The sequence below is a fragment of the Sipha flava genome, unplaced genomic scaffold (assembly GCF_003268045.1).
Source record: "Sipha flava isolate LNK unplaced genomic scaffold, YSA_version1 69_pilon_pilon, whole genome shotgun sequence".
In the NCBI taxonomy this organism is placed as follows: Eukaryota; Metazoa; Arthropoda; class Insecta; order Hemiptera; family Aphididae; genus Sipha; species Sipha flava.
Window position 1 is genome coordinate 1,349,161 of NW_020273609.1, and position 25,453 is coordinate 1,374,613.

Consider the following 25,453-nt stretch of genomic DNA (forward strand, 5'->3'; position numbering starts at 1 on the left):
TGAAACCCACATATTACATTTGTTCGGGGAAATGCAACAATCTAATAATTTAAAATGGTCTTAAATTATAAAATATGTGATCTTAAATTTTTACATCATATTATGTTTAATCAATTTTCATCACACGTGTTCGTATTAATAAGCAATAATGTTCTTTGTATCATAAAATATCCAATAGTCAAAAAATGATTATATACAAGAATTATAAAGTAAATAGCATGCATTTGAAATATCTATATTTTTATCTATAATTTTTTTAATATTTATATTTTTTTTTTACTAAATTATTAAAATATTTTAAAATTTTTTATTTAAAATGGTCGTGTTGCGTTTTTGGATACTTGCAAATGGATTAACTCTTGGGCATCCACTTTCACGTTGAACAACCTCTACTACACTGTAATTTGGAAGCCATGACTAAAAAAAAACATTTAAAAATATGTTATAATGAATATAATTACAATTTATCTTTGATAGAAATTATAGAATACTTCATTTTAATTTCTAGGAAGAATATTAGAGTAATAGTGTAAGGATAATAGGAATATTGAAACAGTTCGTTATTTAATTTGAAGAGGAAATAAATATTTAATAATTAAAATACCTTTTCTCTGCTGGCAATAGCCAAAACATTTCTATTTGGTTCAGCATCATAAGCTGCAGATTCACATCCAAAATGTTCACAATATTCGTGTACTAATTTCCGTTTTTCAAATTTCATTACCTCAAATGAATGACTTCGAGAACTTTTATTTGACTATAAATATTACAAGTACTAGATAAGTATCATATTTCCATTTTTATTTTTATAAAATTTCCCAAAATGTTATCTTACATATTTATACTTTTTTGGAATATAAAATAAAATCTTTTTTCCTAATTCAAAATTTATAGTTTCAATCAATTCAGAGTTATTTAAAATTATGAATAGAATTTTAAAATAACTTTACAACTAAATTTTAGTATATAATTTTTACAGTTACATTTTATGTAACTTCTACTATAAAATTAACACATCAGAATATTTTTAACATATGCATTAAATATTAAATACTATATGAAACATTCTTTTGGATTGATATTTTGAGAATATATTTGCATGATTATTTAATAGTCATTTTATCAAAAAATATTCAAATCGAATATTGTAAAAATAACTCACTTGTTTAGTATTAGTGACCAATTCAGCAAGTTTTTCGTGAATATAATTACAGAAAGGAGCATCTTTTTTAGCAAATTCTTTCATAAAATCAGAATATCTTGGAGTAACATTAGGCGATAAGTCAGGATTGCGAATTTGTAATGCAAGAGCTATACGACGGTTTCTTTCTAATTTAGCACATTCTGTTGTACATTCCAAACTAAAAATGACCAAAATTATAAAAAAATTCAATATTATAGTAGTGTTAAAATATTAAAACAATTTACATTTTATATGTTTTGTTAGTTGGTGACAAGTCAACTATATTATCTAGAAAGCTCATTGATTGAGTTCTAACCCTAAGACGATATTCAATGACTTTGGTGTCTGAACACACCCTAGTTTCAGTTAAATTTCCACAAATACAGCTTACATTAACCTAGACATTTTTTTTTTCTTTAATTATATTTTTACACAATCAACATAAAAGTTAACAGAAGTATTACCATTGTTTTACATGCTTTTTGAGGACATGGACCATCATGACAAGGTACTAAACATGGATGACCACAATCTGATTTGGGTAAGTTGCAAGGTAATCGACAAGGTCCAGTGTTACAAGGCGGTGCATGACATGGCTTGGCACAGGTATGTCGATTGCAAGGCAGTGGATTGCCACATGGCATTCCACATGAAACATTTTTTATATGACATGGTATAGCGAAGCGTAACTAAATGAAATTGAAAAATGTTTACTGTAGAACATATTGTAGTAATATAAAGTTTGCCTATCATACCTCATGACCACCAAAACATAATTTTTCAGTAAGAGCTATACAAGGAGGACATTCTTCTTCGTCATGGCAAACATGTGTAGCAGGATGACCACATTCATGTTCTCGTGAACAGGGTAATGTACAGAGTGGAAGACGAGTACCACATCTGATTGGTGGAGGAATAAAACTGTTTCCACATCGACAATATAACTCATCAAAACCTACAAATATAATTTAATAATATATATAAAATAATTCACAATAACAATTACACATAATATGTGTCATATTATGTATGTATAAATATAAAAGAAAAATAAGTATTGAAAACAAGATCAAGAATACAACTTGGACCTTATATATATTTATAATACATATTTCAAAAATATTTAAGAATTAAAAGTTATTTCTTTTATAAAAGTAAATAATATAGACAAGATATAACAAGATATTGTGAATTAAATATAATTAATAAGAATATTAAATATTAATGTATTATAAATAGTTTTATAATAAATAATTTTAGATCAAAGAAATAAAATTCAGTATAAATAATAATATGATAATATATAAAAGCATAGACATTTAAAGAATTCTGTGACAAAGTATTTCACTTCATAAAATGTGCCAAAAAAAAAAAAATAAAATAATACTCCTTAAAATCATTTTCCTATACATTAATTAATACAGTATCAGTGCTTTGTTTGATGTAATTTCTAATTAAGTCTCATTTAACCTAACTCATGCACGAAATTATGTTTAAAAGTACTGTTTTTATAAATATCATTATAAGAGAAAATAATCATAGAGCCAATTAATCTTAAACATATTTAATTTATAACTTTATACATCTTTAACATATAAAAATTGCACCTACTTGCTTCATAACACACTGCACAGCTTCCTGTATGACACATACGTTCACAACGATGTTGACGGCAATTTAAAAGTCCATTGCATATTCTATTACACTCGTGCACTTGTGCATTACAACACATTACCATACATCTATGTTTACCACAAGACATCATCTATAAACATTATAATTATTTAAATCCCATCTATTATATGTTAGCTTCAATATTACCTTATTACATTTTTTTTTACAAGTCAGTTCACTAGTCACTGAATTACACTTTATTTCTTTTGATCTACTACCACATTTACAAATATACTTGGTTTTTAACTCACAGGGCCCACATGGGCCTTCATGACAGTATTTTTCACATATATGTGGATTATCTACATAATTAAATACAATAAATAAATAAATACAATGGTGAGGAGAATCATTATTGTTAACAGACCAGGTGGACCACATTGAAGAGGCTTTTCGCATAACTGACCACATGTAGGGATCGGCTGAGTGCATATTGTACGATTCTTGAGTTCTTCTTGTGTAAAAATGTGTTTTCCACAAGGACATTTATCAATATCCAATGATTTACATGGTTCACATGAACCAATATGACATGTTTTATTGCATGTGTGATTGTTACAAGACAATTTTTTTCCACATAATTTTCCACAATCATAGTACACCACCATGGCATTTTCTGCAGAGCACGGTACTAGTTTTTGCGATTTGCCACAGAAACATACTGTAAAATAAACCAGTTAAGTGAATTCCAAAAAGAAACTTTAATTAAATAATATAATTTTAAAGTATAATTCATACGTATATTTTACTTTTCAGTATGGACAAGATATAAATATTATAGGCTAGATAATCATATATGTATATATACCATTTATCTCGGTTGAGTATTAACTCCAATTTTATGATGAGAAATAAACTATTATTACACTTGAATCAGGAGAAAAGCTTAAGTAATATAAGCTTTAGCTTTTATAGATAAAATATAAAGTAGTTTCTACAGTCAAGATTTGAAGGGTTTTTTAATAAACATAATACATAATTAATAATTATGATCCATAGTAATATTTATCATACATAATTATTAATTAAAAACTTACTATGATGATACTATAACAGTTTTGTTAAATTTATGAAATATGCATATGAAAGTTTTTAAACCTAAACTATGCAAATTCCTACAAAAAATAACAAAATATGCAAAGTTAAGCAAAAAAAAAAAAAAATTGTATTTGAAACCCACGTACTAAGATCGAATCAGAATTTCAATATGTACTTTTTAGACAAATATTATAAATGCCTTAAGTACCGGACCTTGATTATAATATGCCAAAAATGATACCAAATCCGTAGAATTAATACTTTCATGCATGCATTATTTTTTTTAAAAAAAATATTTAAACTTAACTTCCCCTTGAAGTTAGGCACAATGCAGTGCCGGCCCTAGAGGGGGACAAACGATTCGATCGTACAGGGCCCCACAAATTATGTACTATAAATATCACTTTATCTATTAATAAAAATAATATAGTTCCAGTACGCAAATCGCAACCTGTGTAGTCGTGTGGTTTTCTCAGGAAACGGGTTGGTATCAACGAAAATTAAGACGGAACCAATTACGCATAGTTTTGAAGTATTGTACGCGCATCAAGGGCATATTTGAGTTTAGGCCAGGGAGGGGAAGGGGGGCGAAATTAATTTCTCTTCAATACAAATTTAAAATAATTTACAGTTCATTACCTACAGCTCATGTTCCTGTTATAATGATAGACCAGTAATTTATATTCTTAATTATTTATAGGTACATTACATTTTTTAAATAAATCGATGTGTTATATTCAAAAAAAATACGAGCCATGGGGCGAATGCCACCTTCGCTCCCCCCCTCAAATACACCCTTAACGCGCATGCACATGTAAAATTGTTTATTGTCGACGACGGTTCGATATATAGTTATAGTTAGGGCAATGAATTTAATGCACCAAAGAACCTTAAAAAATGCATTAAAATATGCACTTCAAATGCAAAATATGCATCATAAAATACCAAAAATTATATTATAAAATTAATTCAAAATGTTTTTAATTTAATTTTTATATTTATATTAATATTAATATTAGGTACAAGATATTATACATTAATACATTAATACATTAATTTAATACATTACACGCATAAATGTTTATTTAATAAAAAAAAAAAAATAATAAAAATGTTGATTGAATTTGAATTTTCTATATTAATGCTATTCACCTAAAATATTTTTCATAATTTTTTTTTCTTTTAGTATTTATTCTGTTAAAATAATAAAACAAACTTAAATATATTTATTATCGGGTTCCTTAATCATCTTTAGTCTTTAGAATTTGATCAAAAATTCAAGAAAATGAACTAAAAAAAAGGAAAAAAAACCTAAAATTGCACAAAAACGACATAAAAAATTAAAAACGTCAAAAAAAATGCAAAATAAAAGTAGCATAAACGGATTCGTAGTTACATAATTCAAATTATGTACTTACACAGCTATGTTGTACAATCACAAAAAAAAAAAAAAGGCACTTTCCTATAGATTCACAGTCTTAGTTAAAGTACCTATATATTTAATTATATAATAATATGAACATAGATTTCTATAAACAATCAATAAATTAATAAATAATATATATATATATATGGGGTCCTGCAAAATTCTGCACCGGATTGGCACTGGTACAATGGTGCCATATTAGGCCATTATCTACTAAATTAAGAAATTTTTGTTCATAACATTTATGGCAGCTCATGTATTCAATAATAAGTTTTATCATACTCATTACTTATTCAAAGATCCAAAGTTAAGTGTAAATATTTCATTTAATCTTCTTCGCTTTTCTCCCAATTATTTAGGGTCAGCCACCTTTGTCCTAAACCTGGACTAGACTCGATATCTTACATCCTCTACGCATACACCAACAGCACTAAAAAATTCTAAATCGTATCCAACCATCTCTTTTCCTTTCAACATTCATTTTCATAACCACTCTTACTGTTTTTGTTTTCTTTCGGTTTATCACATGCTTAAACTATCTCAGTCTATTTTGTCTCATCATGACCACTATCAACGCTACACTAATAGTAACCCCTTACATATTCGTTTCTTATTCTATCTTCTCTTGTCACTCCACTTATCCATCTAAGCATCCTCATTTTCGCAACACTCATACTCTGTTCTATTCTTCTGTCAACCCCACCAACCATATAGCATTGTTGGTCTCACTACACTCCTGTAAAATTTACCTATCAGCCTCATTAGAATTTATTTATTTTTACTGTATTATATTTATAATAAGAACTATGGTTATTGTTAACTTTTAAATAATAATAAAATCAAATCATCAAAGCAAAACAATGGAACATAAGAGAGATCGAACGAGGACATCCAAGAACTTAAATTGTTGAACACATGATCTCCGATGTTATACTATCAAGCTATTAAGAACTAAAAAGGTTAGCTGGAAATAAGAAATAGATAGCATATACGAGGTGTGATCAAAAAATACCCGAACATCATCTCCAAAAGCTTACTGCAAAAGTTCAAAAGTTTCACTCGAACTTTTTCCTAATTTAAAACAAAATTTTACGCGCACACGTTGTTCTTCTATTCCTTCCATTATGGAATTCGCCACACAACTGAAGCATGTTTTTGTAAAAATAACATAAAATAAATATAAATATTGTTATCGATTTCAAACCAACGCTCAAATCCTCGTTAGAAGTTACTTTATCGAATGACATTATCGGAATTTCGTTATCTTAACAGATATAAGTATTATTAACGCAGTCCGGGTATTTTTTTGATCACACCTCGTATTCAACTGCAAAACCAACCATAAGGTTGAAAACAAGACAAAAAAAAGAAAACATTTCAAAATTTTGTATTTACAAAATAATTTTTTTATAATTGATAGTAATAACTTCCAGGGATACTTTCTAAAAAAATCAGCACAATATTTATACATAAAAAAAAAAAAAAAAAAAAAACACGAAATTTAATGAGCATTTTTCAGAAGAAAAAAAACATACAAAACTTACTTATAAATTTATTTATTTAATATTATAACTATATTAATAAATAACTTATTCCAAATAGTTTTCACTTATAAGTAATCTATTAAATATTTTATAATAGAAAATACAAATATATTTAATAATATAATGCATATTGGCACTTGAATATATTTTATATTTAATTTTAATATTACAATAAAAATTTTCTGATCTTAATAAGAGGAACTGGAATCACTGACAGAATGTGAATTGGAATCTTCTGATTCACTGAGACTGTTTGGAGAACTAGAATATGAACTTCTTACATCTGCAGGAGAAAAACTGGAAATACTGTTATCATTACTTCCTGAATATGAAATACAGTGAAAACAACTTTCTTCACTGTCCATAGTTGAAATACTATCCACAGATGGAACATTTACCGCTGATGAATCACTATGCATTGAACTATCTTCCTCAGGGATACGTGGATAACTATCATCCTCAGAAGTACTTGAAATAAAATCAGAATGTTCAGAATGTTCAGAATGTTCAGAATGTACATCAGCATTTGTGATCAGTGCAGGTAATTGTCTTGAAATTCTGTCCAAAGAATTATTTATGTTTAAAACTGTGACTTGTGGCAAGAACGCTCTTTCAAAATGATTCCTATTAAAGATGAAACGAGAATCAGTGTCATTGTCATCATCTACATCTATTCGTTCAAAATCAAAATCATCATCATAATCATCATCATCATCATCATCATTAAATTCACTACCCAGAAAATCATCATAAGTATCAAGACTACTGGATGAATTATCAAAGGTTTGTAACAGTTCTTCTGGATTTAAACCTAACATTCGTAATTCTTCTTCTGATACCATCTGTTCAATTGGTGTAATAAACTGTGAATTATACATCACACCTGGACTAATATCTTCAAGAGTTGCATTATTTTCCATTAATTCAATACCTAAAACAAATAATAATAAATATTTATATATTAAATATAATGAATATATTAGGCGTTCTTTACGTATTATTGTTCACACTTCATTTTTAATGTTTTATTTAAAATCTTGCAGAATTAATGGCGTTTTTTACATTTTAACTAAAGTTTTCCTAACTATATAATAATTTACACACATATCCATATCATACTAATATTATATATATAAAAAGTAAGTTAAATTAGCTAAAAAGTATGAAGTCATAATAGTTTAAAAAAAAAGTCTGACAATATATGGTAATTACATAATTATTTTCTATGCATAGAAAAGTTAAATATATTAGAATATTAATATATTTCTATAATCTATGATTGCTTTAGCCATTAGGTGCAAAGAATTGTAGATTTATTTTTTGATTGGTTAGATATTAGAATGATTATTAATACATAGGGCATGGTAACACTGCTAAATTTATAGGGGCAACCCCAAGTTATGTTGACATAAAAAGAATAAGAATTATTAAATGTTTTGATTATTAATTATTAATTAAAATGTTCACAGTAAAATTATTTTATTAATTCAATAAATATGATTAAAAAATTTGTAAAATCACTCAGTTAATTAAAGAAAAAATAAATTTTTTGACAATTAGAATCCAAAAAAAAAAAAGGTTCAAAATTCTATCATTTTTTTATATTACAATTTAAATATAATGAGTAAATTAATTATTTAATTTAAAATAATTTCCTTAGATTTATTAGGAAATGTTACAGTTAAATTACACATAGTAATATTTATTACGTTGTATTTTAATACCTAGTAATTGTTTTATAGGATTTATTATACACTCACATTTGTTGATGTTTCAGGATGAAATAGCTTCTTTTTTTTTGTAAAAGAATCTTTTGTTAAAATATATATATATAAATTGAATAGAAAAAACTTAATAGAAATCTTCAATACTTACACCTCATTTTATTGTTGCTTATATTATACAGAAAATCAAAATATCTCAAAATATCTAACAAAATATCATTATACCAATTTTATCACTCATATCGGCCTCTTATAAAAAAATACTTAGAATTTAAGTTTGTAAATTGAATTATTTTGTTTAGTATAATCAACAATATTTTATTATAAAATTCTTACTAGTATGTTTTACCTAATTAAATTTATTTATTTAAAATTTAAAATTTAAAATTATTTAATAAAAAACGCCTAAAATATTAATTCATAATATACATTAATTTCTTTCATTACTTACCATTAACAAATATGGTAACACAGGTTGGAAACCGCAAATTTTTCACAAGTTTAATACGTAAAGAACAATAATTACAATAGAACACATTAAAACTTTTAACTACTCTATTTAATGACTATAGTTTTTAAATATTAAATTAAAAAAAATATTTAAAATGTAGGTACAACAAGATTAAAATAACTGAAATTAGGACACATACAAATTGGCTCCGAAAAAAAATTATTTACACAAAATGGTGTAGATTAAAGTTTAATTTTTCAAGCCAACATTTTGTCACAAGAGATAGTAAATATCATATAATGATATTATGTGAATTCAGTTATTATATTTAACAGGTGTTATGATACATGTTACAATTATACAACATGTAATTTTTAATGTCTAATGCAGTAATACTGCAAGCTATAATATGATATACAAATTCCGTTATATCAGTTTTTGTATTATATCATAACTCATGAGTTTTATTGTTAGTATATTCGCAGGTAGCAAGTGTAAGTTAATTTTAATATCGTTTGAATTTTTCTCTTTCAATTATAGGAACATTTATATTTTATGGGACAACTTTTTTTTTGGTAATTATTTTGGGGGACTTTTTAGGTGAAAAAAATTATAGTGATATTACAATGTAGTGCACAAATTTAATTTTGAAGTTATAGCTAATTAAAGTTTACAACTTTATTCTAAAACCCCTAAATACTCATTACGCATTTTTTAGTAAAATCAAAAGTGTGATACAGTGGTAACACCACTGAATAATTATTTAATTAACTAGGTAAACCAAATTCGATCTCCCCACAAATAAAATGATATTTTTTTTTTATATATTCCTGAATTTGTTTTAAATACCCATATACATAACACATATACACTTGACGTAATCACTCGTTTGCAGTTAAAAATGAAAATATCCCCCGATTTGCTATGCAGTCCCAAGTAGGTTAGAGGATAAAATGTAAAATGCGACAAATATAATAAAACACGTAATATTATATTATCATACAGATTTGAACGTAATAAAAAAAGAAAGATGCAAATAATTTAGTAGCATTTCAAGTGTTTTGAACCCAGTGTTTTTCTTTATTTGAAAGAGCCGCATTACTCATTACTTAGATAGAGTTTTGAATCATTATCCAACATAGGTTATTTAAGCAAAACTGTCAACTTTATATGACTATAACTACAAAACTAATGATCAGCGCCAATTTTCGTTTGCACTATCGTATTCAGTGTTAAAAATATATAAAACAAAAAAAATATAATTCTAAAATTTAGGGTGCCCCATAAAGTAGAAATATACCTAATAATATGATTGTGTAAAATGTATGTCAAATTTATTATATAGCATTGCTTAGGGCTGTGTGATTAATTGAAATATCCGAAAATAATCAAATAATTGAATTAACGAATAACCGAATATTCGAAAAAAAAAGTTTAATATTAAATTAATTTTAATGAAAAACATGGCTATTTTCGATTTATTTTAATTTTTGCTATATGTAGTATATCCGTTTTAATCTGTCGTTATTTAATGAAATGTCTTCATTTAAACGATGTATTTGGATTTTGTTTTCGTTTATTTTTAGTAAAAGTGGCTATGTATTAAATGACCATAGATCGTCGATAACAAATGAACATGCAAGCCAGCTAATTTTTCTATCCGCGAATAAAGATGATATAGCAAAACCAGCGTTTTAAATATGTATAATAATAATTTTAGATTTAACAGGTTGACCGCCATGTGTTTTCTTTCGAGTTACTCATAGCCGCCATGAGACTCTATTTGGGGTCTCAGCTAAGTTACTTAAAACCGTTATTGAGACTCTTTTTGTAATCTCAATGACTATAAAAGTTTATACGTCGATACTCCGAATAGTCTCAGTTGTCGTAGTTTTTATTGCAGAATCGAATTCTACAGTGTGACCACTATAATTTGGTGTTTTTAGCGAACGTTTATCTTTATTTGTAAATTTTTAAATTAAATTTATCGATAACAATATGAATGATGATACCAATGAAGTTATCTGGTCATGTTTGTGGTTTTAGTTTTAGGTTGTGATATTATCTTACTATTCCAATTTATATATCATAACTACTGATAATATTCATCTTGATAATAATATGGTAAACTTTTAAAAAATGAATCGATAACCTTTTTTTTTTTTTTAAAAAAATTGTATTGGTTTGTTTTATTGTTAAACTGTTGGGTACTAAAGTACTTAAATTTGTTTTATCTTACTGTTATAATATTACTTATTATTATTAAAAGGTAGTGCACCTAAGGAAAATGTTTCTTTTTAAATTTTTATTATTTTTGATGTAAACTTCTAACCTCAAGTTCCTAAACAATTATATTATACAATCGAATATCCTAAATTTAATGGAATGAAAATATTATTACAATATTACTATTTTGAGAACCTATTTGGTATCTCAGTTTGTTAGGAATAATCAACAATTTTTTACATGTTACTCACCACCGCCATGAGAATCTATTAAGGGTCTCAGCTAGAATTTGTCCAAAATAACTGTATATCAGTCATATAATTGATACTGAACCCATATTTAAATTTCCAGCAAAATCCAATCATTTTTTTTATTTCAGATCAAATTTGAGTAATCACATTAAAAATACCATGGCGTCAGGGAGAAAACTAGTGAGCCCCCAAAGAGTCTTATGGTGGTCAACTTGTTAAGACTCAAAACTGAATTTTAAGGTAAACAGTTATTTTTTGTACACAAGATGATGTTATTTTATTTGTTATATTTTTTTTATTTAATAAAACTTTTAAATCAGGTTAATTATTTAATTATTACTATTAATAATAACTCAATAGTAAGATTATTTGATTCTAAATTAAATGATTATTCTATCAATAAACAATTATTCAATTATAATCAAATATCATTTAAATAATTAAATATTTCAGAGAAAAAATAACCGCACAGTCATTGCTAAAATTAGCATTACTAAATAATGTTAAAGTATTTGGTAATCAATATGTAAACAAAATAATTTGTATAAGAGCCAACTAAATAGTGAATTTTAGAGAGCCAATTTTAAGGTAAAACTACTGGTTATCTCATTTTGGAAGCCAATTCAACTGCATCAATGAAAACTAAATTACTACTGAAATTAAATATATGGAATCCAAAATTTAAACTTACAACCAACTCGATTATAGTGAAAAAAAATAAAAATTAGATGAAACCAACAATTAAATTTAGTATTCTGGCAATTTAAAGTATATTATATATTTTTATATATTTAATATTTATATTATAAAAATATGTATATACAATATACATACATATAATAAAATAAAATTATTTAATTTAAATTAATACTTTTTAAATAAAAATTGAGTACTATTAAATATATAAATAATTTATTAAACAAACAATTCTTTGCTTTGAGTATTATTGTATTATTGCATATATTTATGAATATTGATTCAAGAAAGCACTTAGTGTTGTAAAAATATTTTTATGTTTAAAACAATATTCCAACAAAAACTTTTATTATTCCTGTTTTCAAATAATATTATAAGAAATACTTAACCATTTTAAATTAGATTTTAAAACTGATATTTTTTTTTTCATATTTCAACTTGTGTTCAGATATACTATGTATTTACAAATTTAATGAATACTAAATGTCACAAATATTCTTTGGATCAAATTAATACTTTTTACTGGCTAGTGAGTACACTAATTAAAATTTTTAATCTTTACACTATGTGTATGCACAGTTCATGTTCTTGTACATCAGAATATCTATTTTTGATACAATTTGGTGACTTTTAAAATCCTAGAGACAGTTAGAAATAAAGGCATAAAGAAATCTAAAAAATTAAAATTTTTTAAAAATTAAAAACAAAATGAATAGCCAATGAGCCACTTTTCCAACTAAATAGATAACAGTGCAAAAATCCTAATTTAAATTTTAATTAATCATACAATAAAGAATTATGATATTAATTAATTCAATTTAGTCAGTAGGAATTCGCCAATAAGTAGTTTCTTTACTACTTTACTTCACTTCTTCATTACTCAAAATGTATTCAATAGGTTTCTTTAATATTTTTTTAATATAATTTAATATTATAAAATTATATTTTTACTAAATAATAATAATTATAAAAATAAAATTAAAAATTAGTTAATAATAAGAGTTAATTTAATCTAAAGAAATCAGAAAAGAAATGTAAATTGGTAAATACATAGCATAATAGAAGAATGTTCATACATTATTCTGATTAAAGCCAAATCAATTAATTATTTTAGTTAAAATATTATACAAACATGAAACATTTAAAGTTAACTAGCATATATTTACTTTGTACCATTATTTCATTTTTTAGAACTCTTTTTATTTTTTATAAAAAATGTTCAAAAATTATTTATCATTAAATGTTTTGAATAAGTTTTAGGATAATTGTTACAGTTAACTTCCTCAACAATTTCTGATTACAATAACTTCTTATTACTATCATGTTTAAAACAACAATAAAAATAAATAATTTTGTTCAAAATTAAAAGGATCAGTTTAATATCTAGTCTGCGGATGTCTTTAATTTAGTAAAAATACTGGGACAGGTAAATTAACAAAATTAAATTAATATTTAAATATTATAATTATAATATTAATATATAAATTGAGTAAAATGTCAATATATGACTTAGTAACTAACATACAATTACTAATAAATTTATTTTACACTACATCATGTATACAATGTAAGTGTATTAGAAGCTGGATTTATTAAAAAGTAAATTAATAGACGGTTTAAAAAAATATTAACGATAATTCAAAAGATGAATTATTTCTGAATCAAATAAATTTTTTTTTATAATTTTTTTTTTTAAATAAGTATTTGAAATTAACTTGTTTAAGGAACTTTAAATTTATTCTGATTTCTGGTTAGAACTTATAATGTGACACATATACTAATTATATAACTAGTAGAAAACGACTATCATACAACTAGAAAAATACACAAATACATACTTCGTGGACAGTTCTTTTTACATGGCTCACAATTGCCAACATGGCAACGTTTCTCACACACATGGTTTTTACAGTTAAGTTGTTTTGAGCATATATTTTGGCACAAAATTGGGGTAGACTGTCCACATTGAACATAAACTTCAGTTTTTTCACATCTACATCTCCTATAAAATAAAAATATTTAAGTTTTTATTCATAAAATCAAAAATCATGTTATAAAAATAAACATTAACCTTAAGACTTGCACAACACATTGTGGACAAGGACCTGGATGGCATAACAGAGTGCATTTATGATGACAATTATTATACTCCACATTAGCATTTTTTTTTTGTAATCCACACATTTGACCACAAGAATGTGGAACATCTATATTGTTCGAATATGGATTTTTAAAAGCACCACAAAAACATAAATAATCCGGTTTTCCAGTCACTTCACTTTGACATGCTGGACACCTCCAAGTACCATCTATATAAATAAAATAAATATTTAACTATACATCAAGCAGAAGTAGTAACAAGTAAATACTATTATAGATTTTTTCTAAAAGTACAGATTTTTCTATCCTACATTTTGATATTACGCAATTTTTAAGAACTGATACATGGGAATATATCAAACTCAAGAAACATATATATAGTATTATTTAAAAATGAACCATGTTTATGGTTTTACTAATTACAGAAATTACTTAACCAAGATATATGTAAGCTGCTATTTAATGACTAAAGTCCTGTTTCTAATAACTAGATTAATTTAAACACGATAACTCACTCGATTGAGATTTAATAAACCAAACCATGATACATTTCAAATGCATAATTTGAAAACAATTACGACAGTTCCAAATTTGTTCAACATTTTTAGCTCGTTCATAACAAATTACACAATCTACTTTACACTCATTTAATAGGTTGGTAAGTAAATCTCTTTGACTTTCATTTGAAGCATCTGGTATAGAATGATCAGTTGTAGTTTCAATAGTGTTAGAGTTACTACTATTCCTAAAATATAAAAGTAACAAATAATAATCAAATGATAATAATTGAAATGTATGTATTTAAAAGTAGTACGTACCCACTATTATTTGATACACTGGAATTTTCAGAAAATGGCACAGGTTGAATTTCCATGTATTCTCTTGAATTTGAAACATTGTCATTGTTAGCTATATAATAAATATGTAAGTTCAATAAAATGTAAACATAACAGACATAACTTTTTTTATATATACATAAAAAGGTTATATATTCTGTATGATATAATATGGATTTTGAAAGTTTTTTAAATATAGTTGAAGATATTTATATTTTAGTTGATTTTACATTTAATACTAATATTAGATATTTAAGTATTAGATTTTTTACATCAAAATCATCTACCTGTGACATTAAGCTTAGGCATTTTATATGAATACACAACTGTATAAATTTTTGATCAAATTAATAAAACATTTCAATAAAAAATTAAGTTGTTTTTTTTTCTATTAAAATAAAATAATTTTGCAACCATTAGCTTTAGGCCAGATAGTGTTTTAAATAAAACCTAATTAATTTTCCAAAAAAAATCTAATATACATTAACAAATTAATTTATATTTTAAATACCCATAACTCCTAGGTATTGATTGTTTACATAATAATTACCATTAGGGATAAATTCAGGTGCGTTAGGTGATAAATTGGAAGCAGTAGATACTCTAGCTGTATTATCATTACGATAATGATTCCTTTTGCGACTATTTGTGCGGGGCATCTTTTAAAGTTACCAAAATTAATAGCTGTAAAAACAAAAATAAGTTATAAATAATTCAACAAATAAAAAAAAAAAAAATTCAAAACATAACTAAGAAAAAATGTAAAGATACCAACAATTTAAGATTCAATACATTTATAGGTACCTTCAATTTTTCATACTATAAATATTCATTGCAAGTTGGGATACATCTAATTCAAAAAATTATTGTAAGAATGTTTAATTTCATTTGTAGAAAATGCTAAATGTTAATACCTAAAGTTTATTTAATACTTTTTTTCGAAGGTAATATGATCAAGGGTAATATTTTTCAAAAATACAAAATATCTTAAATATCTTAAATATCTTATGAACTATTTAATAATAATTAAAAATTAATGTATATAAATAATTTATATATTTTGGTTGGAAGCCATATAACAATTTAAACAATTATTACAGTTAAATAATAATAAAAATAATAGTTAAGTAAGATTATTACACAAAAATGTCATCCAATCGTACATATATATATAATATTACTGAAACTGTAGACTAATTTTTTATTTACTTTTTAAATTATAAAGGCTAATTTAAACTACACAGAGTATTGTACTATCATAAGATAAGCCTTGTATTTAATATTAAAACAAGTTAAATAGGTTAGGTGCATACACAAGGGGGTAGGGTTAGGAGTCCATATTCTCATGAGATTCAAGGAAATTATTAAATATATTTTAAAAGGATAAAAGTAGTTTAAAGATTATATAAGTATGAAAATGTATAACCTAAAACCCCCTCTCAAAATATTTTAATAGGTATACACCTGAAATAGATAATACATAGAAATATAATTTAGGACTTGACATAGGACAATTAATTTTTATCCATAATTCGGTGTTAATTATATTATTTATACTATTATTTTAATTATTGTCCCTTTAACCATCTCTATTCACTTTATATTTTTAAATTATTTATAATACCACTTTTCTCAACTTAGTTAACATTTTTTGTCTAAGGAATTAAGTAAAATTAAAATTAAAAAATAAATCCAACTTCAGCCACCCAAAGCAAGTACTTTATAAATGTAAATAATGCTGTTCTAACATGTATGTCAAACGGACACAAATAAATATAGAAATTTGAAAATGTAATTGATTGAATCTTTGATAATTTGGATAAAAGGGAATTCATAAAAATATTGAAATAGATTACCTACAATTTACTTCACGCAACTAATGATAAATAAAATCTAAATTCTAAAAACGATTACCAAGGTTTTAGTGAATTAAATGGAAATTATTTCATGATTCAGAGGCAAACAACAACCGTCATCTGCAATAAATAATTATTTTTACCGAATTTTGAAATTTAGAACATTTATTCGAATAAAAGCGATGAGGCCACGGCGGGGTAGAGAACAATGAGAACATTTCTTATTCAATGGATTCGATTCGATCGATGATTTATTGACCTTTCAAAAAGTATTAAATCGATACAATATTTAAGTAACGTGAAAAAATAATTGGCACATATGCCCCTGTAATGACCGAGATACAGTGTAAAATCAACTAAGGTTAGCACCTAGGCAATGGCAGGAAAATGGAGATTTGCGGGTTTCCAAGTCATTGGATTAAAGATGTAACGACTATAACAGCGTAATTTTCTTCGTAGATGATTTAATCGTCGTTAATGTACTTACCGGTAAACGGAAGACTGTGTTCTGTACACGGGAGATGACTACGAACATTCAGAGTACACCCGAAGATGATAAAGAATTACTACAATTGCTAATCGACATTCTACGATCGGGGAAATGCCCTGTCACTCTCTCCGGTCGGCGATCACCGTTCAGCGTTCAATGTTTCAAACCGTCACAGTGGTCACACTGATTAACCTTGCACGAGTACTCGTGTCACGTCACGCACTGCACCGTAGAGAAAAATGAGAAGCTATCGAAGAGTAAAATAATTCTTTTTATTCAGTAAGGGCAGTTGTCCAAAAAATTATAAGGACCCGAATCAAAAGAAAGTGGCATAAAATGTGTTGCCATCATTAAATATCTAAAAATTATATTATATAATAACTTGTTTGTGAAATAACATTGTTTCAAAATTGCGTTGATAGAAAAACATTACCTTTTTCTAATTTCTTTGGTTACTTTTTTTTTTTTTTTAAATATTTGACTTTATTATGAAGAATTACAATCTATACATTGAGTACAATAAGTAATATAAATATTTTACAGATAATTCACAGAATAAATTAAATACATGAGGAGGAAATCACACATTTGTTACACCTCTGAATATTTGGTTACTCTTTGGTTTCTAAAAACGTATGTCGTCCGACGCCTGATTTGAAACAAATACACGCGCGCAAGTGGGGTCACCTACAGTGCGACGGAACGGCTTACGTACGTCGTCCGACACGTTCCAGGGCCCAGACCGTCGGTTGAAAATCAAATCATTTTGTTTTTCAACACTTACGTATCTAAAAACGTTAACGATCTCTGAAAAAGCGGAGAAACATGAGCGTGTTCGGACATCGGTATCCAGTGTAGGTAGTATTGACTATTGGGTTTAATGAATTGTAATGTTTACTTTTCTTTGTTATAATACTTAAATTTCGATTATAATAATAATCATTTGATTATTTTTATATCGTTTACTAATCATTTAATTATTTGGTTTTCGACTGCTAACAGTACTCGGACTTGGCAAAATTAAAGAAGGGGACTCTATTTATTTTAAAAAATAGCGTCCCCAAAAATTGTTAAGCATTATAATTATAACGTAATAATAGTAGGAGGTCTCTATAATTTCTGAAAATTAGTTGCGTACTCCGTCCCCCTTCAAGTCAAGCACTGACTACTAATCATTCGATTATTCTTGGAGTCTTAATTCTCAAACAGCCCTGATTCAAGCAGCCGAGCACAAACACATATTTTACCCCACCCCCTGTTCCAACCATCGCCAACCAAACTATATGCGGTCATAGGACGTCCGTCGTTACCAAGGACCATTATATTATTATTCTGTTACCATAACCGTTTCTTCCACGGAACAGTGTCACACTTCCAAACGTATACGTATACGTATGTGCACAAGGTGGTGCGTGCGCATGCGTCCAAGCGCGTATCAGAGTTTGACTTCGATTTTTTCTTGTTCCGACGCGCTGACGCTGCTCTCTCTGTCGTTTACTTTGTCGTTCCCTTCAACCCGTTGTTTGTTCTGCTAGACGAGTGCGACCAGCGAGTGTTAAAGGAGAGAGGACGACGAACAGGATTTAATATTATCAATTTGGCCCCGTTTTTTTTCTCAGCGGCCGCCGTGCGTTTTTTTTAATTTTCTCTATAAACAACAAGATCGTGTTCAAGTAATCAAACTTTAATATTTGCAATTTAAATACTTTTATCGTTCATCGATTAATCATATTCGTATTACGAGTAGGTAATATTTTACGCATTGCTCAAGATGAATATTTGTTGAAACGAGTCGCACCAGCCAGCAGTTCTCTGTCGTTTTGCTTGTCCGTGTTTAATTGCAAGCAGCTGTCGAAAATATGGGTCGTAAAAAGAAGAAGCAGTCCAAGCCGTGGTGCTGGTATCCTTTTTTATATATTATTGTTTAGCTTACCGTATTTTCGTTTAGGTTTTGCTATTCGTCTTAACATCTCAGGTGTACTAACTGTCGAATATAATAGCGAAAAATTATAAACATTATACTTGCCAATTTTTACTGCGCAAGTACAAATTATACATGTACATAATAACATTTATATGTATATTCATGTGTGTATGTGTGAATATATAAATATGTATATTATATGAGTGTTTGCTATTAATATTTATATATTACTATATAAGTAATAGCAGTGGATGGATAATTGTGTTTTATTGTCATTAATTATTGGATTAATATTTGTTATTTGCAACACGTTAATATGGTTTCAGTTGTGATTGATTGTATAACATTGTGTCTTTGAAATTACTTGTGATTATTTGAAAAACAAGTAGGTTTGTGATAAGTGTTAAATGTGATACTGCCAATACATACCTATATCACCTTGAGAAATTACTAATGTAATATATTCTGTGTGTTAACCATTTAATTAATTAAATAAAATATAATTAATTTTTTGATAAATGGGAACATTATTATTAGGTTCACCAGATTTTGAAATTCCTAAACCAGGACATCAATACGAATGACCTTTTGTTTATAGAAATAAAATGTATGCTTGTTTTAGAATTTATTAGCCATTGCATAGGTACATTATTGTTATATATAACCATACTGATTAGATTTCGACAACATAATACGATAACTATAATATAATATTATGGTATACAATAATATTTTATGTTTTATTATTAAATAATACTATATTAAATGTTATTTTCTCTCAGTTAATATTAATTGGTAAAAACTGAATAACCGGTCAGGACACTGGGACATGCCATTAAAACCAGAAAAAATAGTAAGCCTAATTATTAGTGTATTTTCAGAAAGTATAATATTTTATTTAAATTAGGTTAAGTGTTAAAATGTTGAATTTTAACTCGTTTAAACATGTGTTATTTTAATAAAAATATTATTTGAGTTATTACTATTATTATGGTTGCGTAAAAATTGTGTTTTTGCATTTAATATTGTATTGTATTTTATATTTTTACATCGAGTGTGTTTGTCAAAATTAAATTCCAACATAATTGTTGTATAACTAATATATTCAAATACATCAATCATGTAGTTTCATAATAGAAAAACTTTTTAAGAATTACAAATTAATGTAATAAGCTCTATAGAAGTAGAAAAAAATAAAAAAATTTATAAGTAAGTCATTTGGATAAATATATTTTGATATTATTTTTTTCTTTAATTAAAAATTAAGTTTTTTTTTAGTATATATACCAAATTACTTAAATTTTTAAATATGTTGTTATGTAATGTTATGTTAAATATGATTTTAAGTATTTATATTTTTTTTTCTTACTAAATTAAAAATAATAAGTTTGATAAGGAATTTTGATTCTGAAAATATTGAGTAAAATGTTGTAAATAATGTATTAATTATTGTCTCTTATGCATTTGTCAATAAAATAAAAATTAATAAATGTGATATTAAGATATTTCTTTCATATATACAATATATTATTTTATATTTAATAGGAATATTTTTCCTCTAAGGTTTTAAAATTTACTAATTATTCTGATTATGTACTATTACAATAAACTAAGTGCAATAATTTATTTAAATTAGAAATTTCATTTATATTCACATTTTATTGAAACTAAAAATAAATTCAAGTACCTAGCATGTATAAAATATTAAATATGTATCATAAAAATGTATTTACTTTGAATTAGTTTAGTTATTATTTTCCCGAATATATATTGTCTGTTAATTTATTATTATTAATAAATAATATGATTTATTAATAGTACAAAGTATCTATTTAATGTATGAAAATATTTATTATTTAATTTCATTTACAAAAAAAAAAAAAAAAAAATGAACTTGATATTAAATTTGTTTGATCCTTAACTAAATATTCAGGTATTGCAATCGTGAATTTGACGATGAAAAAATTTTAATTCAACATCAAAAAGCAAAACATTTCAAGTGTCATATATGTCATAAAAAACTATATACTGGTCCAGGTTTATCTATTCATTGTATGCAGGTTAGTAAAAAGTTTATTAATTAGTTTTTTAAAACATTTTTGTAACTGATATAATTTAATTTTGTTGTTATATATTTAATTTGACAAAGCAGTTAAAATTAATGATTATTCCTGTAGGTAAATTTAAAATTGTATTGTTTTTTTGCATTAACATTTAATATCAAATACCTATTTTGTAAAGTGATTAAGTTTTGAACTTTTTCTTAGGTGCACAAAGAAACAATTGATAAGGTGCCTAATGCACTTTCTCATCGTTCAAATATTGAAATAGAAATTTATGGAATGGAAGGAATTCCAGAAGAAGATATGAAAGAACATGAACGACAAAAATCTGGTAGCAAAGGTTATGATTTAAATCATTATTTTTAATTATTAAACTATATCATAATTATTTTTTTAATTTTTCATTGATTCTAATGTCATGTCATAAAAAAAAATACCTCAGAAATCTTTATTTGTGTGTTTTTAACTGTAGGTACTCGATCAGATAGTGATGATGAAGCTGGCCCACCTACAAAGAAAAAGCCTGAATATTCAAATCCAGCAGGACCTTCTATGATGCCCCAGTATAATCCTATGATGAATCATATGCAATCTATGGGGCCTCCTTACATGGGACCTGGGTAAATAAATATTTATAATAAATTATTTACTTTCCAAATAACTAATAAATTTAATGTTGATTAGAATGCCAATGATGGGTCCTTCAGTTTCTGCTGGTCCAATGCCACCGGGTCAACCAGTAGGAATGACTAATAAACCATTATTTCCTAGTGCAGCTGCCATTGTAAGCTATACGTTTTCGGATTTAAATTTAAACTAGTCTTATATTATTTTTGTTTTAGGCTAACAATTCTGATACACGTTCTAATAGTTCTATGTTATCTGCTGGAAGTTCTGTTAGTAGCCTGAATAAGACTTCATTTCCCACTTACCCTGGGTAATATATAAAAAATTTCTTTGTAATTCAATAATCATGCACATTATATTTTGATAATGTAAATAAAATATTTTCATAAAATAAGTATATAGTAAATAGTTTTATTAATTTACTCAACTTATATATTTAAAATAATTAACTCAGTTATGATTATGATTATTTTATATCTCAGGCATGATAATGATTCAAAATCGAAATCACTTATAAGTTCTACTGGAACATCTAGTAAAATAATACATCCATCAGAAGACATTTCTTTAGTAAGTTTTTGTAAATAGTTCAAAGTTTTTTTCATTCAATTTATATTTTAAATTTTTATTTTAGGAGGAACATAAAGCTCGTTTTCCAAAGTACGCAATTCATATGGATATTCAAAATTCGGTGCCAACAAGTATTGCAGAGCAACATCAGCTTGGAGCTCCACTTATGTCACCTCATGGACAAGCATCCCCTCAAACTCAGCAATTGCAACAGCAGCATCATATTCATCAACAACAACAGCAACAACAACAGCAGCAGCAACAGCAGCAGCAGCAGCAGCAGCAACAGCAACAACAACAACACCAACAACACCAACAAGCAATTCAAAATGAGGTAAGGTAGAGAGTATTTAGGCAAATGGTTCCAGCTTCTATTTCTTATGGAGGTTATCCATCTCTTAATCATTCAAGGTCCATTAAATGTCCCGTTGATGAATGAAACTACTTAAAATCATAAGGTAGATTTAATTATATGGACTGACTTTTTTGTAAGTACAAAAAAATGAATATTAGGACGGGGTTATATTTTAGGTGAATTTAGGTCTGTTTTTATTTGTTTAGTTTATCATTTTTGTTTTACTGTTTTGCAAATTTTCATCAGTTATGATTAGATTGTTACAAAAAGTACCTAAATTATAACATACAAAAGTTTATCAGGTTGGGTGAATATAAAGTGAGTAATTTTTCAGGTATTTTTGGTTACTATTTGCATCTGCTCGTGAAAATATCTTTTGCTTTATATTATATTATTTATATATACATATATAAATAAATATTATTATTATTATTATTATTATTACTTTTTTATTTTTTATTTCAACCATATTAAGTACTAATCGAATAATTTTAGATGGAACGACAAGTAGCTGCTATGGCAGCAGTTATGCAACAACAACAACAGCAACAACAACAACGATTTGCCAGTCCAGTTATATCAATGCCTAATATGATGCCTCAGCCTCCCACTGTATTTATGGCTCAACAAATGCCAACTCTTCTACGACCTTCATTGGGTGGCTTACCACCACATGCTATGAGCATGCTCAGGCCTCAAATGCCTATTCATCCAGGTAAGCTATTGGATAAATTATTAATTATTGAGTAAACAATTAAAAATTTGTCTCAGGTTTAATGGTTAACCCACCAATGGTCAATCCTTATGCTCCTGGTGGACCAATGGGCTTCCCTGGTGCTCAGATGTTAGCTCCTATGATGCATCCTCGCTTCAGATGATCAGGTTTGTTGGGGGGCGTATTACTCGTGTACAACAACACACCCCCGTCACTTTTGTAAGTTGTTAATTTTTTTTTTTTTTAATTTCCAATCAAAGACAAATTGTTAATTTTATTGAAATTAAAAAAGTAAAAATTTAAACTTGAATTCCTATTTGGGTTTAGGATTTTGTGTGGCTAAAAATTAAGTGATTTTCCTTTTTTGATTATACATTAAGTACATTTTAAAAGCGAAACTTTATAAATAACCTTTCTACAGAAGTTAGTTTTCTTATCCCCAATTATTAAATTAGTTAAAATTTAATAAATTTCTATTCACACAGTTTTGTTTACAGAAAAAAGGAAAAATATTGAATAATAACTGAAACGCAGTTTCAGTGAAAAATCAGTAAGTCCTTTTATATTTTAAATGTCCTTACCCCTCGTTTTCTTTCTTTGGATTTTTTTTTCTTGATTTATTTGTATATTCCCAAAAATAGTTTGTAACTAAATATCACACGTACATTTTTTTGTAGAACGTGTGTGGTAGTATATATTAGTGTGACGTGGATTTCGTACAAACTTTACGCTCGGCATAAAATGCACAGCAAATTTGTTTATATACATAAAAAAAAAAAAAAAATATTGTTGAATGTGTTTAAATTATTTATATAGTGTTATGTTGTGAGAATGAGTAAGTACTAATCACTCACGTATAAGAAATAGTAAAACTTCATTGTTCATCTCTATAAAGCGTGTTTTTAGGTATAGATATATAATGTGCCTACTGATTTCTCAGATGACGCGGTCCAGAATTCTAAAATTTTTGGTATGTCATTTTGCATTTTTATATAAATTTAAGGCATAATGTATAGGGTTTTGAGTACTAACTAATTAGAATTAAAATTATGATTGTAAAAATGAAAATAAGTATACAGTTTTATTATTCTAAATCATCTAACAAATTTACTATCATTACATTATTATAATTTATTATTTATTAAGTACGTGTGTATGATGTAATTCAAGGTAAGAAATATTTGTTTTATAGTACTAAATATTTGAAAATGCACTATTATCAGATTTTCTAAAAAATTTGATAAATATTATGCATTTTCTCTTGTTTCTCGAATAAATGCTAAGCACATAATTGAAAATTGGTTAAATTATTTCTTAAAAGTGAATACTGAATACTCTGAAAATGGTGAGTACCTCATTTAGAAATCATGAATGTATATTAATCCATTATTTAATATTATTTCTTTTCTTATCATTCTTAAAAATCTAATATTGAATCCTCTTAAAATAGTTTATTTACCTTTTGTTTCTGTTAAAATTTGTGCAGAATATTTTACAATTAAAGTGATGTGTAAAGGTTTTTTTTTTCCACCTTTGAATTCAAATTCATTCTGGAATTATATTAATAAAATATCGGTTCATAACTAAAAATTTATAAAAAAAAATGAAAACTACATTTTTCAATAATTTGTGGTATGATTTCAATTTCCTTCAATTTTTTTTTATTTAAAATTGTTCGTTATACGCATAAAGACAGGGTTTTAA

General features: G+C 26.2%; 2 protein-coding genes across 3 annotated transcripts; one reads left to right on the forward strand and one right to left on the reverse strand.

Moving 5' to 3' along the window:
• Window positions 1-282: 282 nt before the first annotated feature.
• LOC112692010 (protein shuttle craft-like) lies at window positions 283-17,777 on the reverse strand. Its single transcript, XM_025566513.1, has 15 exons — window positions 17,493-17,777; window positions 15,700-15,833; window positions 15,132-15,222; window positions 14,829-15,058; window positions 14,285-14,522; window positions 14,052-14,215; window positions 3,225-3,518; window positions 3,005-3,159; window positions 2,795-2,948; window positions 1,939-2,138; window positions 1,648-1,872; window positions 1,429-1,580; window positions 1,163-1,361; window positions 605-757; window positions 283-417 (listed from the first exon to the last, which is right to left on the reverse strand). Exons 2-15 carry the CDS (start codon window positions 15,806-15,808, stop codon window positions 298-300), a joined length of 2,484 nt encoding a protein of 827 aa, XP_025422298.1. The 5' UTR covers window positions 15,809-15,833; window positions 17,493-17,777; the 3' UTR covers window positions 283-297.
• A 1,144-nt stretch (window positions 17,778-18,921) lies between these two features.
• LOC112692069 (BUB3-interacting and GLEBS motif-containing protein ZNF207) lies at window positions 18,922-24,811 on the forward strand. Of its 2 annotated transcripts, none has more exons than XM_025566602.1 (12): window positions 18,922-19,168; window positions 19,243-19,395; window positions 21,353-21,479; window positions 21,687-21,822; window positions 21,955-22,102; window positions 22,167-22,266; window positions 22,325-22,419; window positions 22,592-22,679; window positions 22,744-23,013; window positions 23,530-23,749; window positions 23,806-23,916; window positions 24,656-24,811. In XM_025566602.1, exons 2-11 carry the CDS (start codon window positions 19,355-19,357, stop codon window positions 23,910-23,912), a joined length of 1,332 nt encoding a protein of 443 aa, XP_025422387.1. In that variant the 5' UTR covers window positions 18,922-19,168; window positions 19,243-19,354; the 3' UTR covers window positions 23,913-23,916; window positions 24,656-24,811. The 2 variants fall into 2 exon arrangements, with proteins under 2 accessions (XP_025422387.1, XP_025422386.1); XM_025566601.1 differs by lacking the exon at window positions 24,656-24,811 and adding an exon at window positions 24,247-24,558.
• Window positions 24,812-25,453: the final 642 nt, after the last annotated feature.

What these genes read in the sequence shown, in the direction of transcription:
- LOC112692010 (XM_025566513.1), bottom strand. Translation starts at nt 15,808, where the DNA reads ATGCCCCGCACAAATAGTCGCAAAAGGAATCATTATCGTAATGATAAT. An exon ending in TCTTCAATGTGGTCCACCTG is followed by an intron (nt 3,160 to 3,224) that starts GTCTGTTAACAA and finishes TTAATTATGTAG; the next exon opens with ATAATCCACATATATGTGAA. An exon ending in TATGTTTTGGTGGTCATGAG is followed by an intron (nt 1,873 to 1,938) that starts GTATGATAGGCA and finishes AATTTCATTTAG; the next exon opens with TTACGCTTCGCTATACCATG.
- LOC112692069 (XM_025566602.1), top strand. Translation starts at nt 19,355, where the DNA reads ATGGGTCGTAAAAAGAAGAAGCAGTCCAAGCCGTGGTGCTG. An exon ending in CATCAGAAGACATTTCTTTA is followed by an intron (nt 22,680 to 22,743) that starts GTAAGTTTTTGT and finishes TTTTTATTTTAG; the next exon opens with GAGGAACATAAAGCTCGTTT. An exon ending in TCAAATGCCTATTCATCCAG is followed by an intron (nt 23,750 to 23,805) that starts GTAAGCTATTGG and finishes AATTTGTCTCAG; the next exon opens with GTTTAATGGTTAACCCACCA.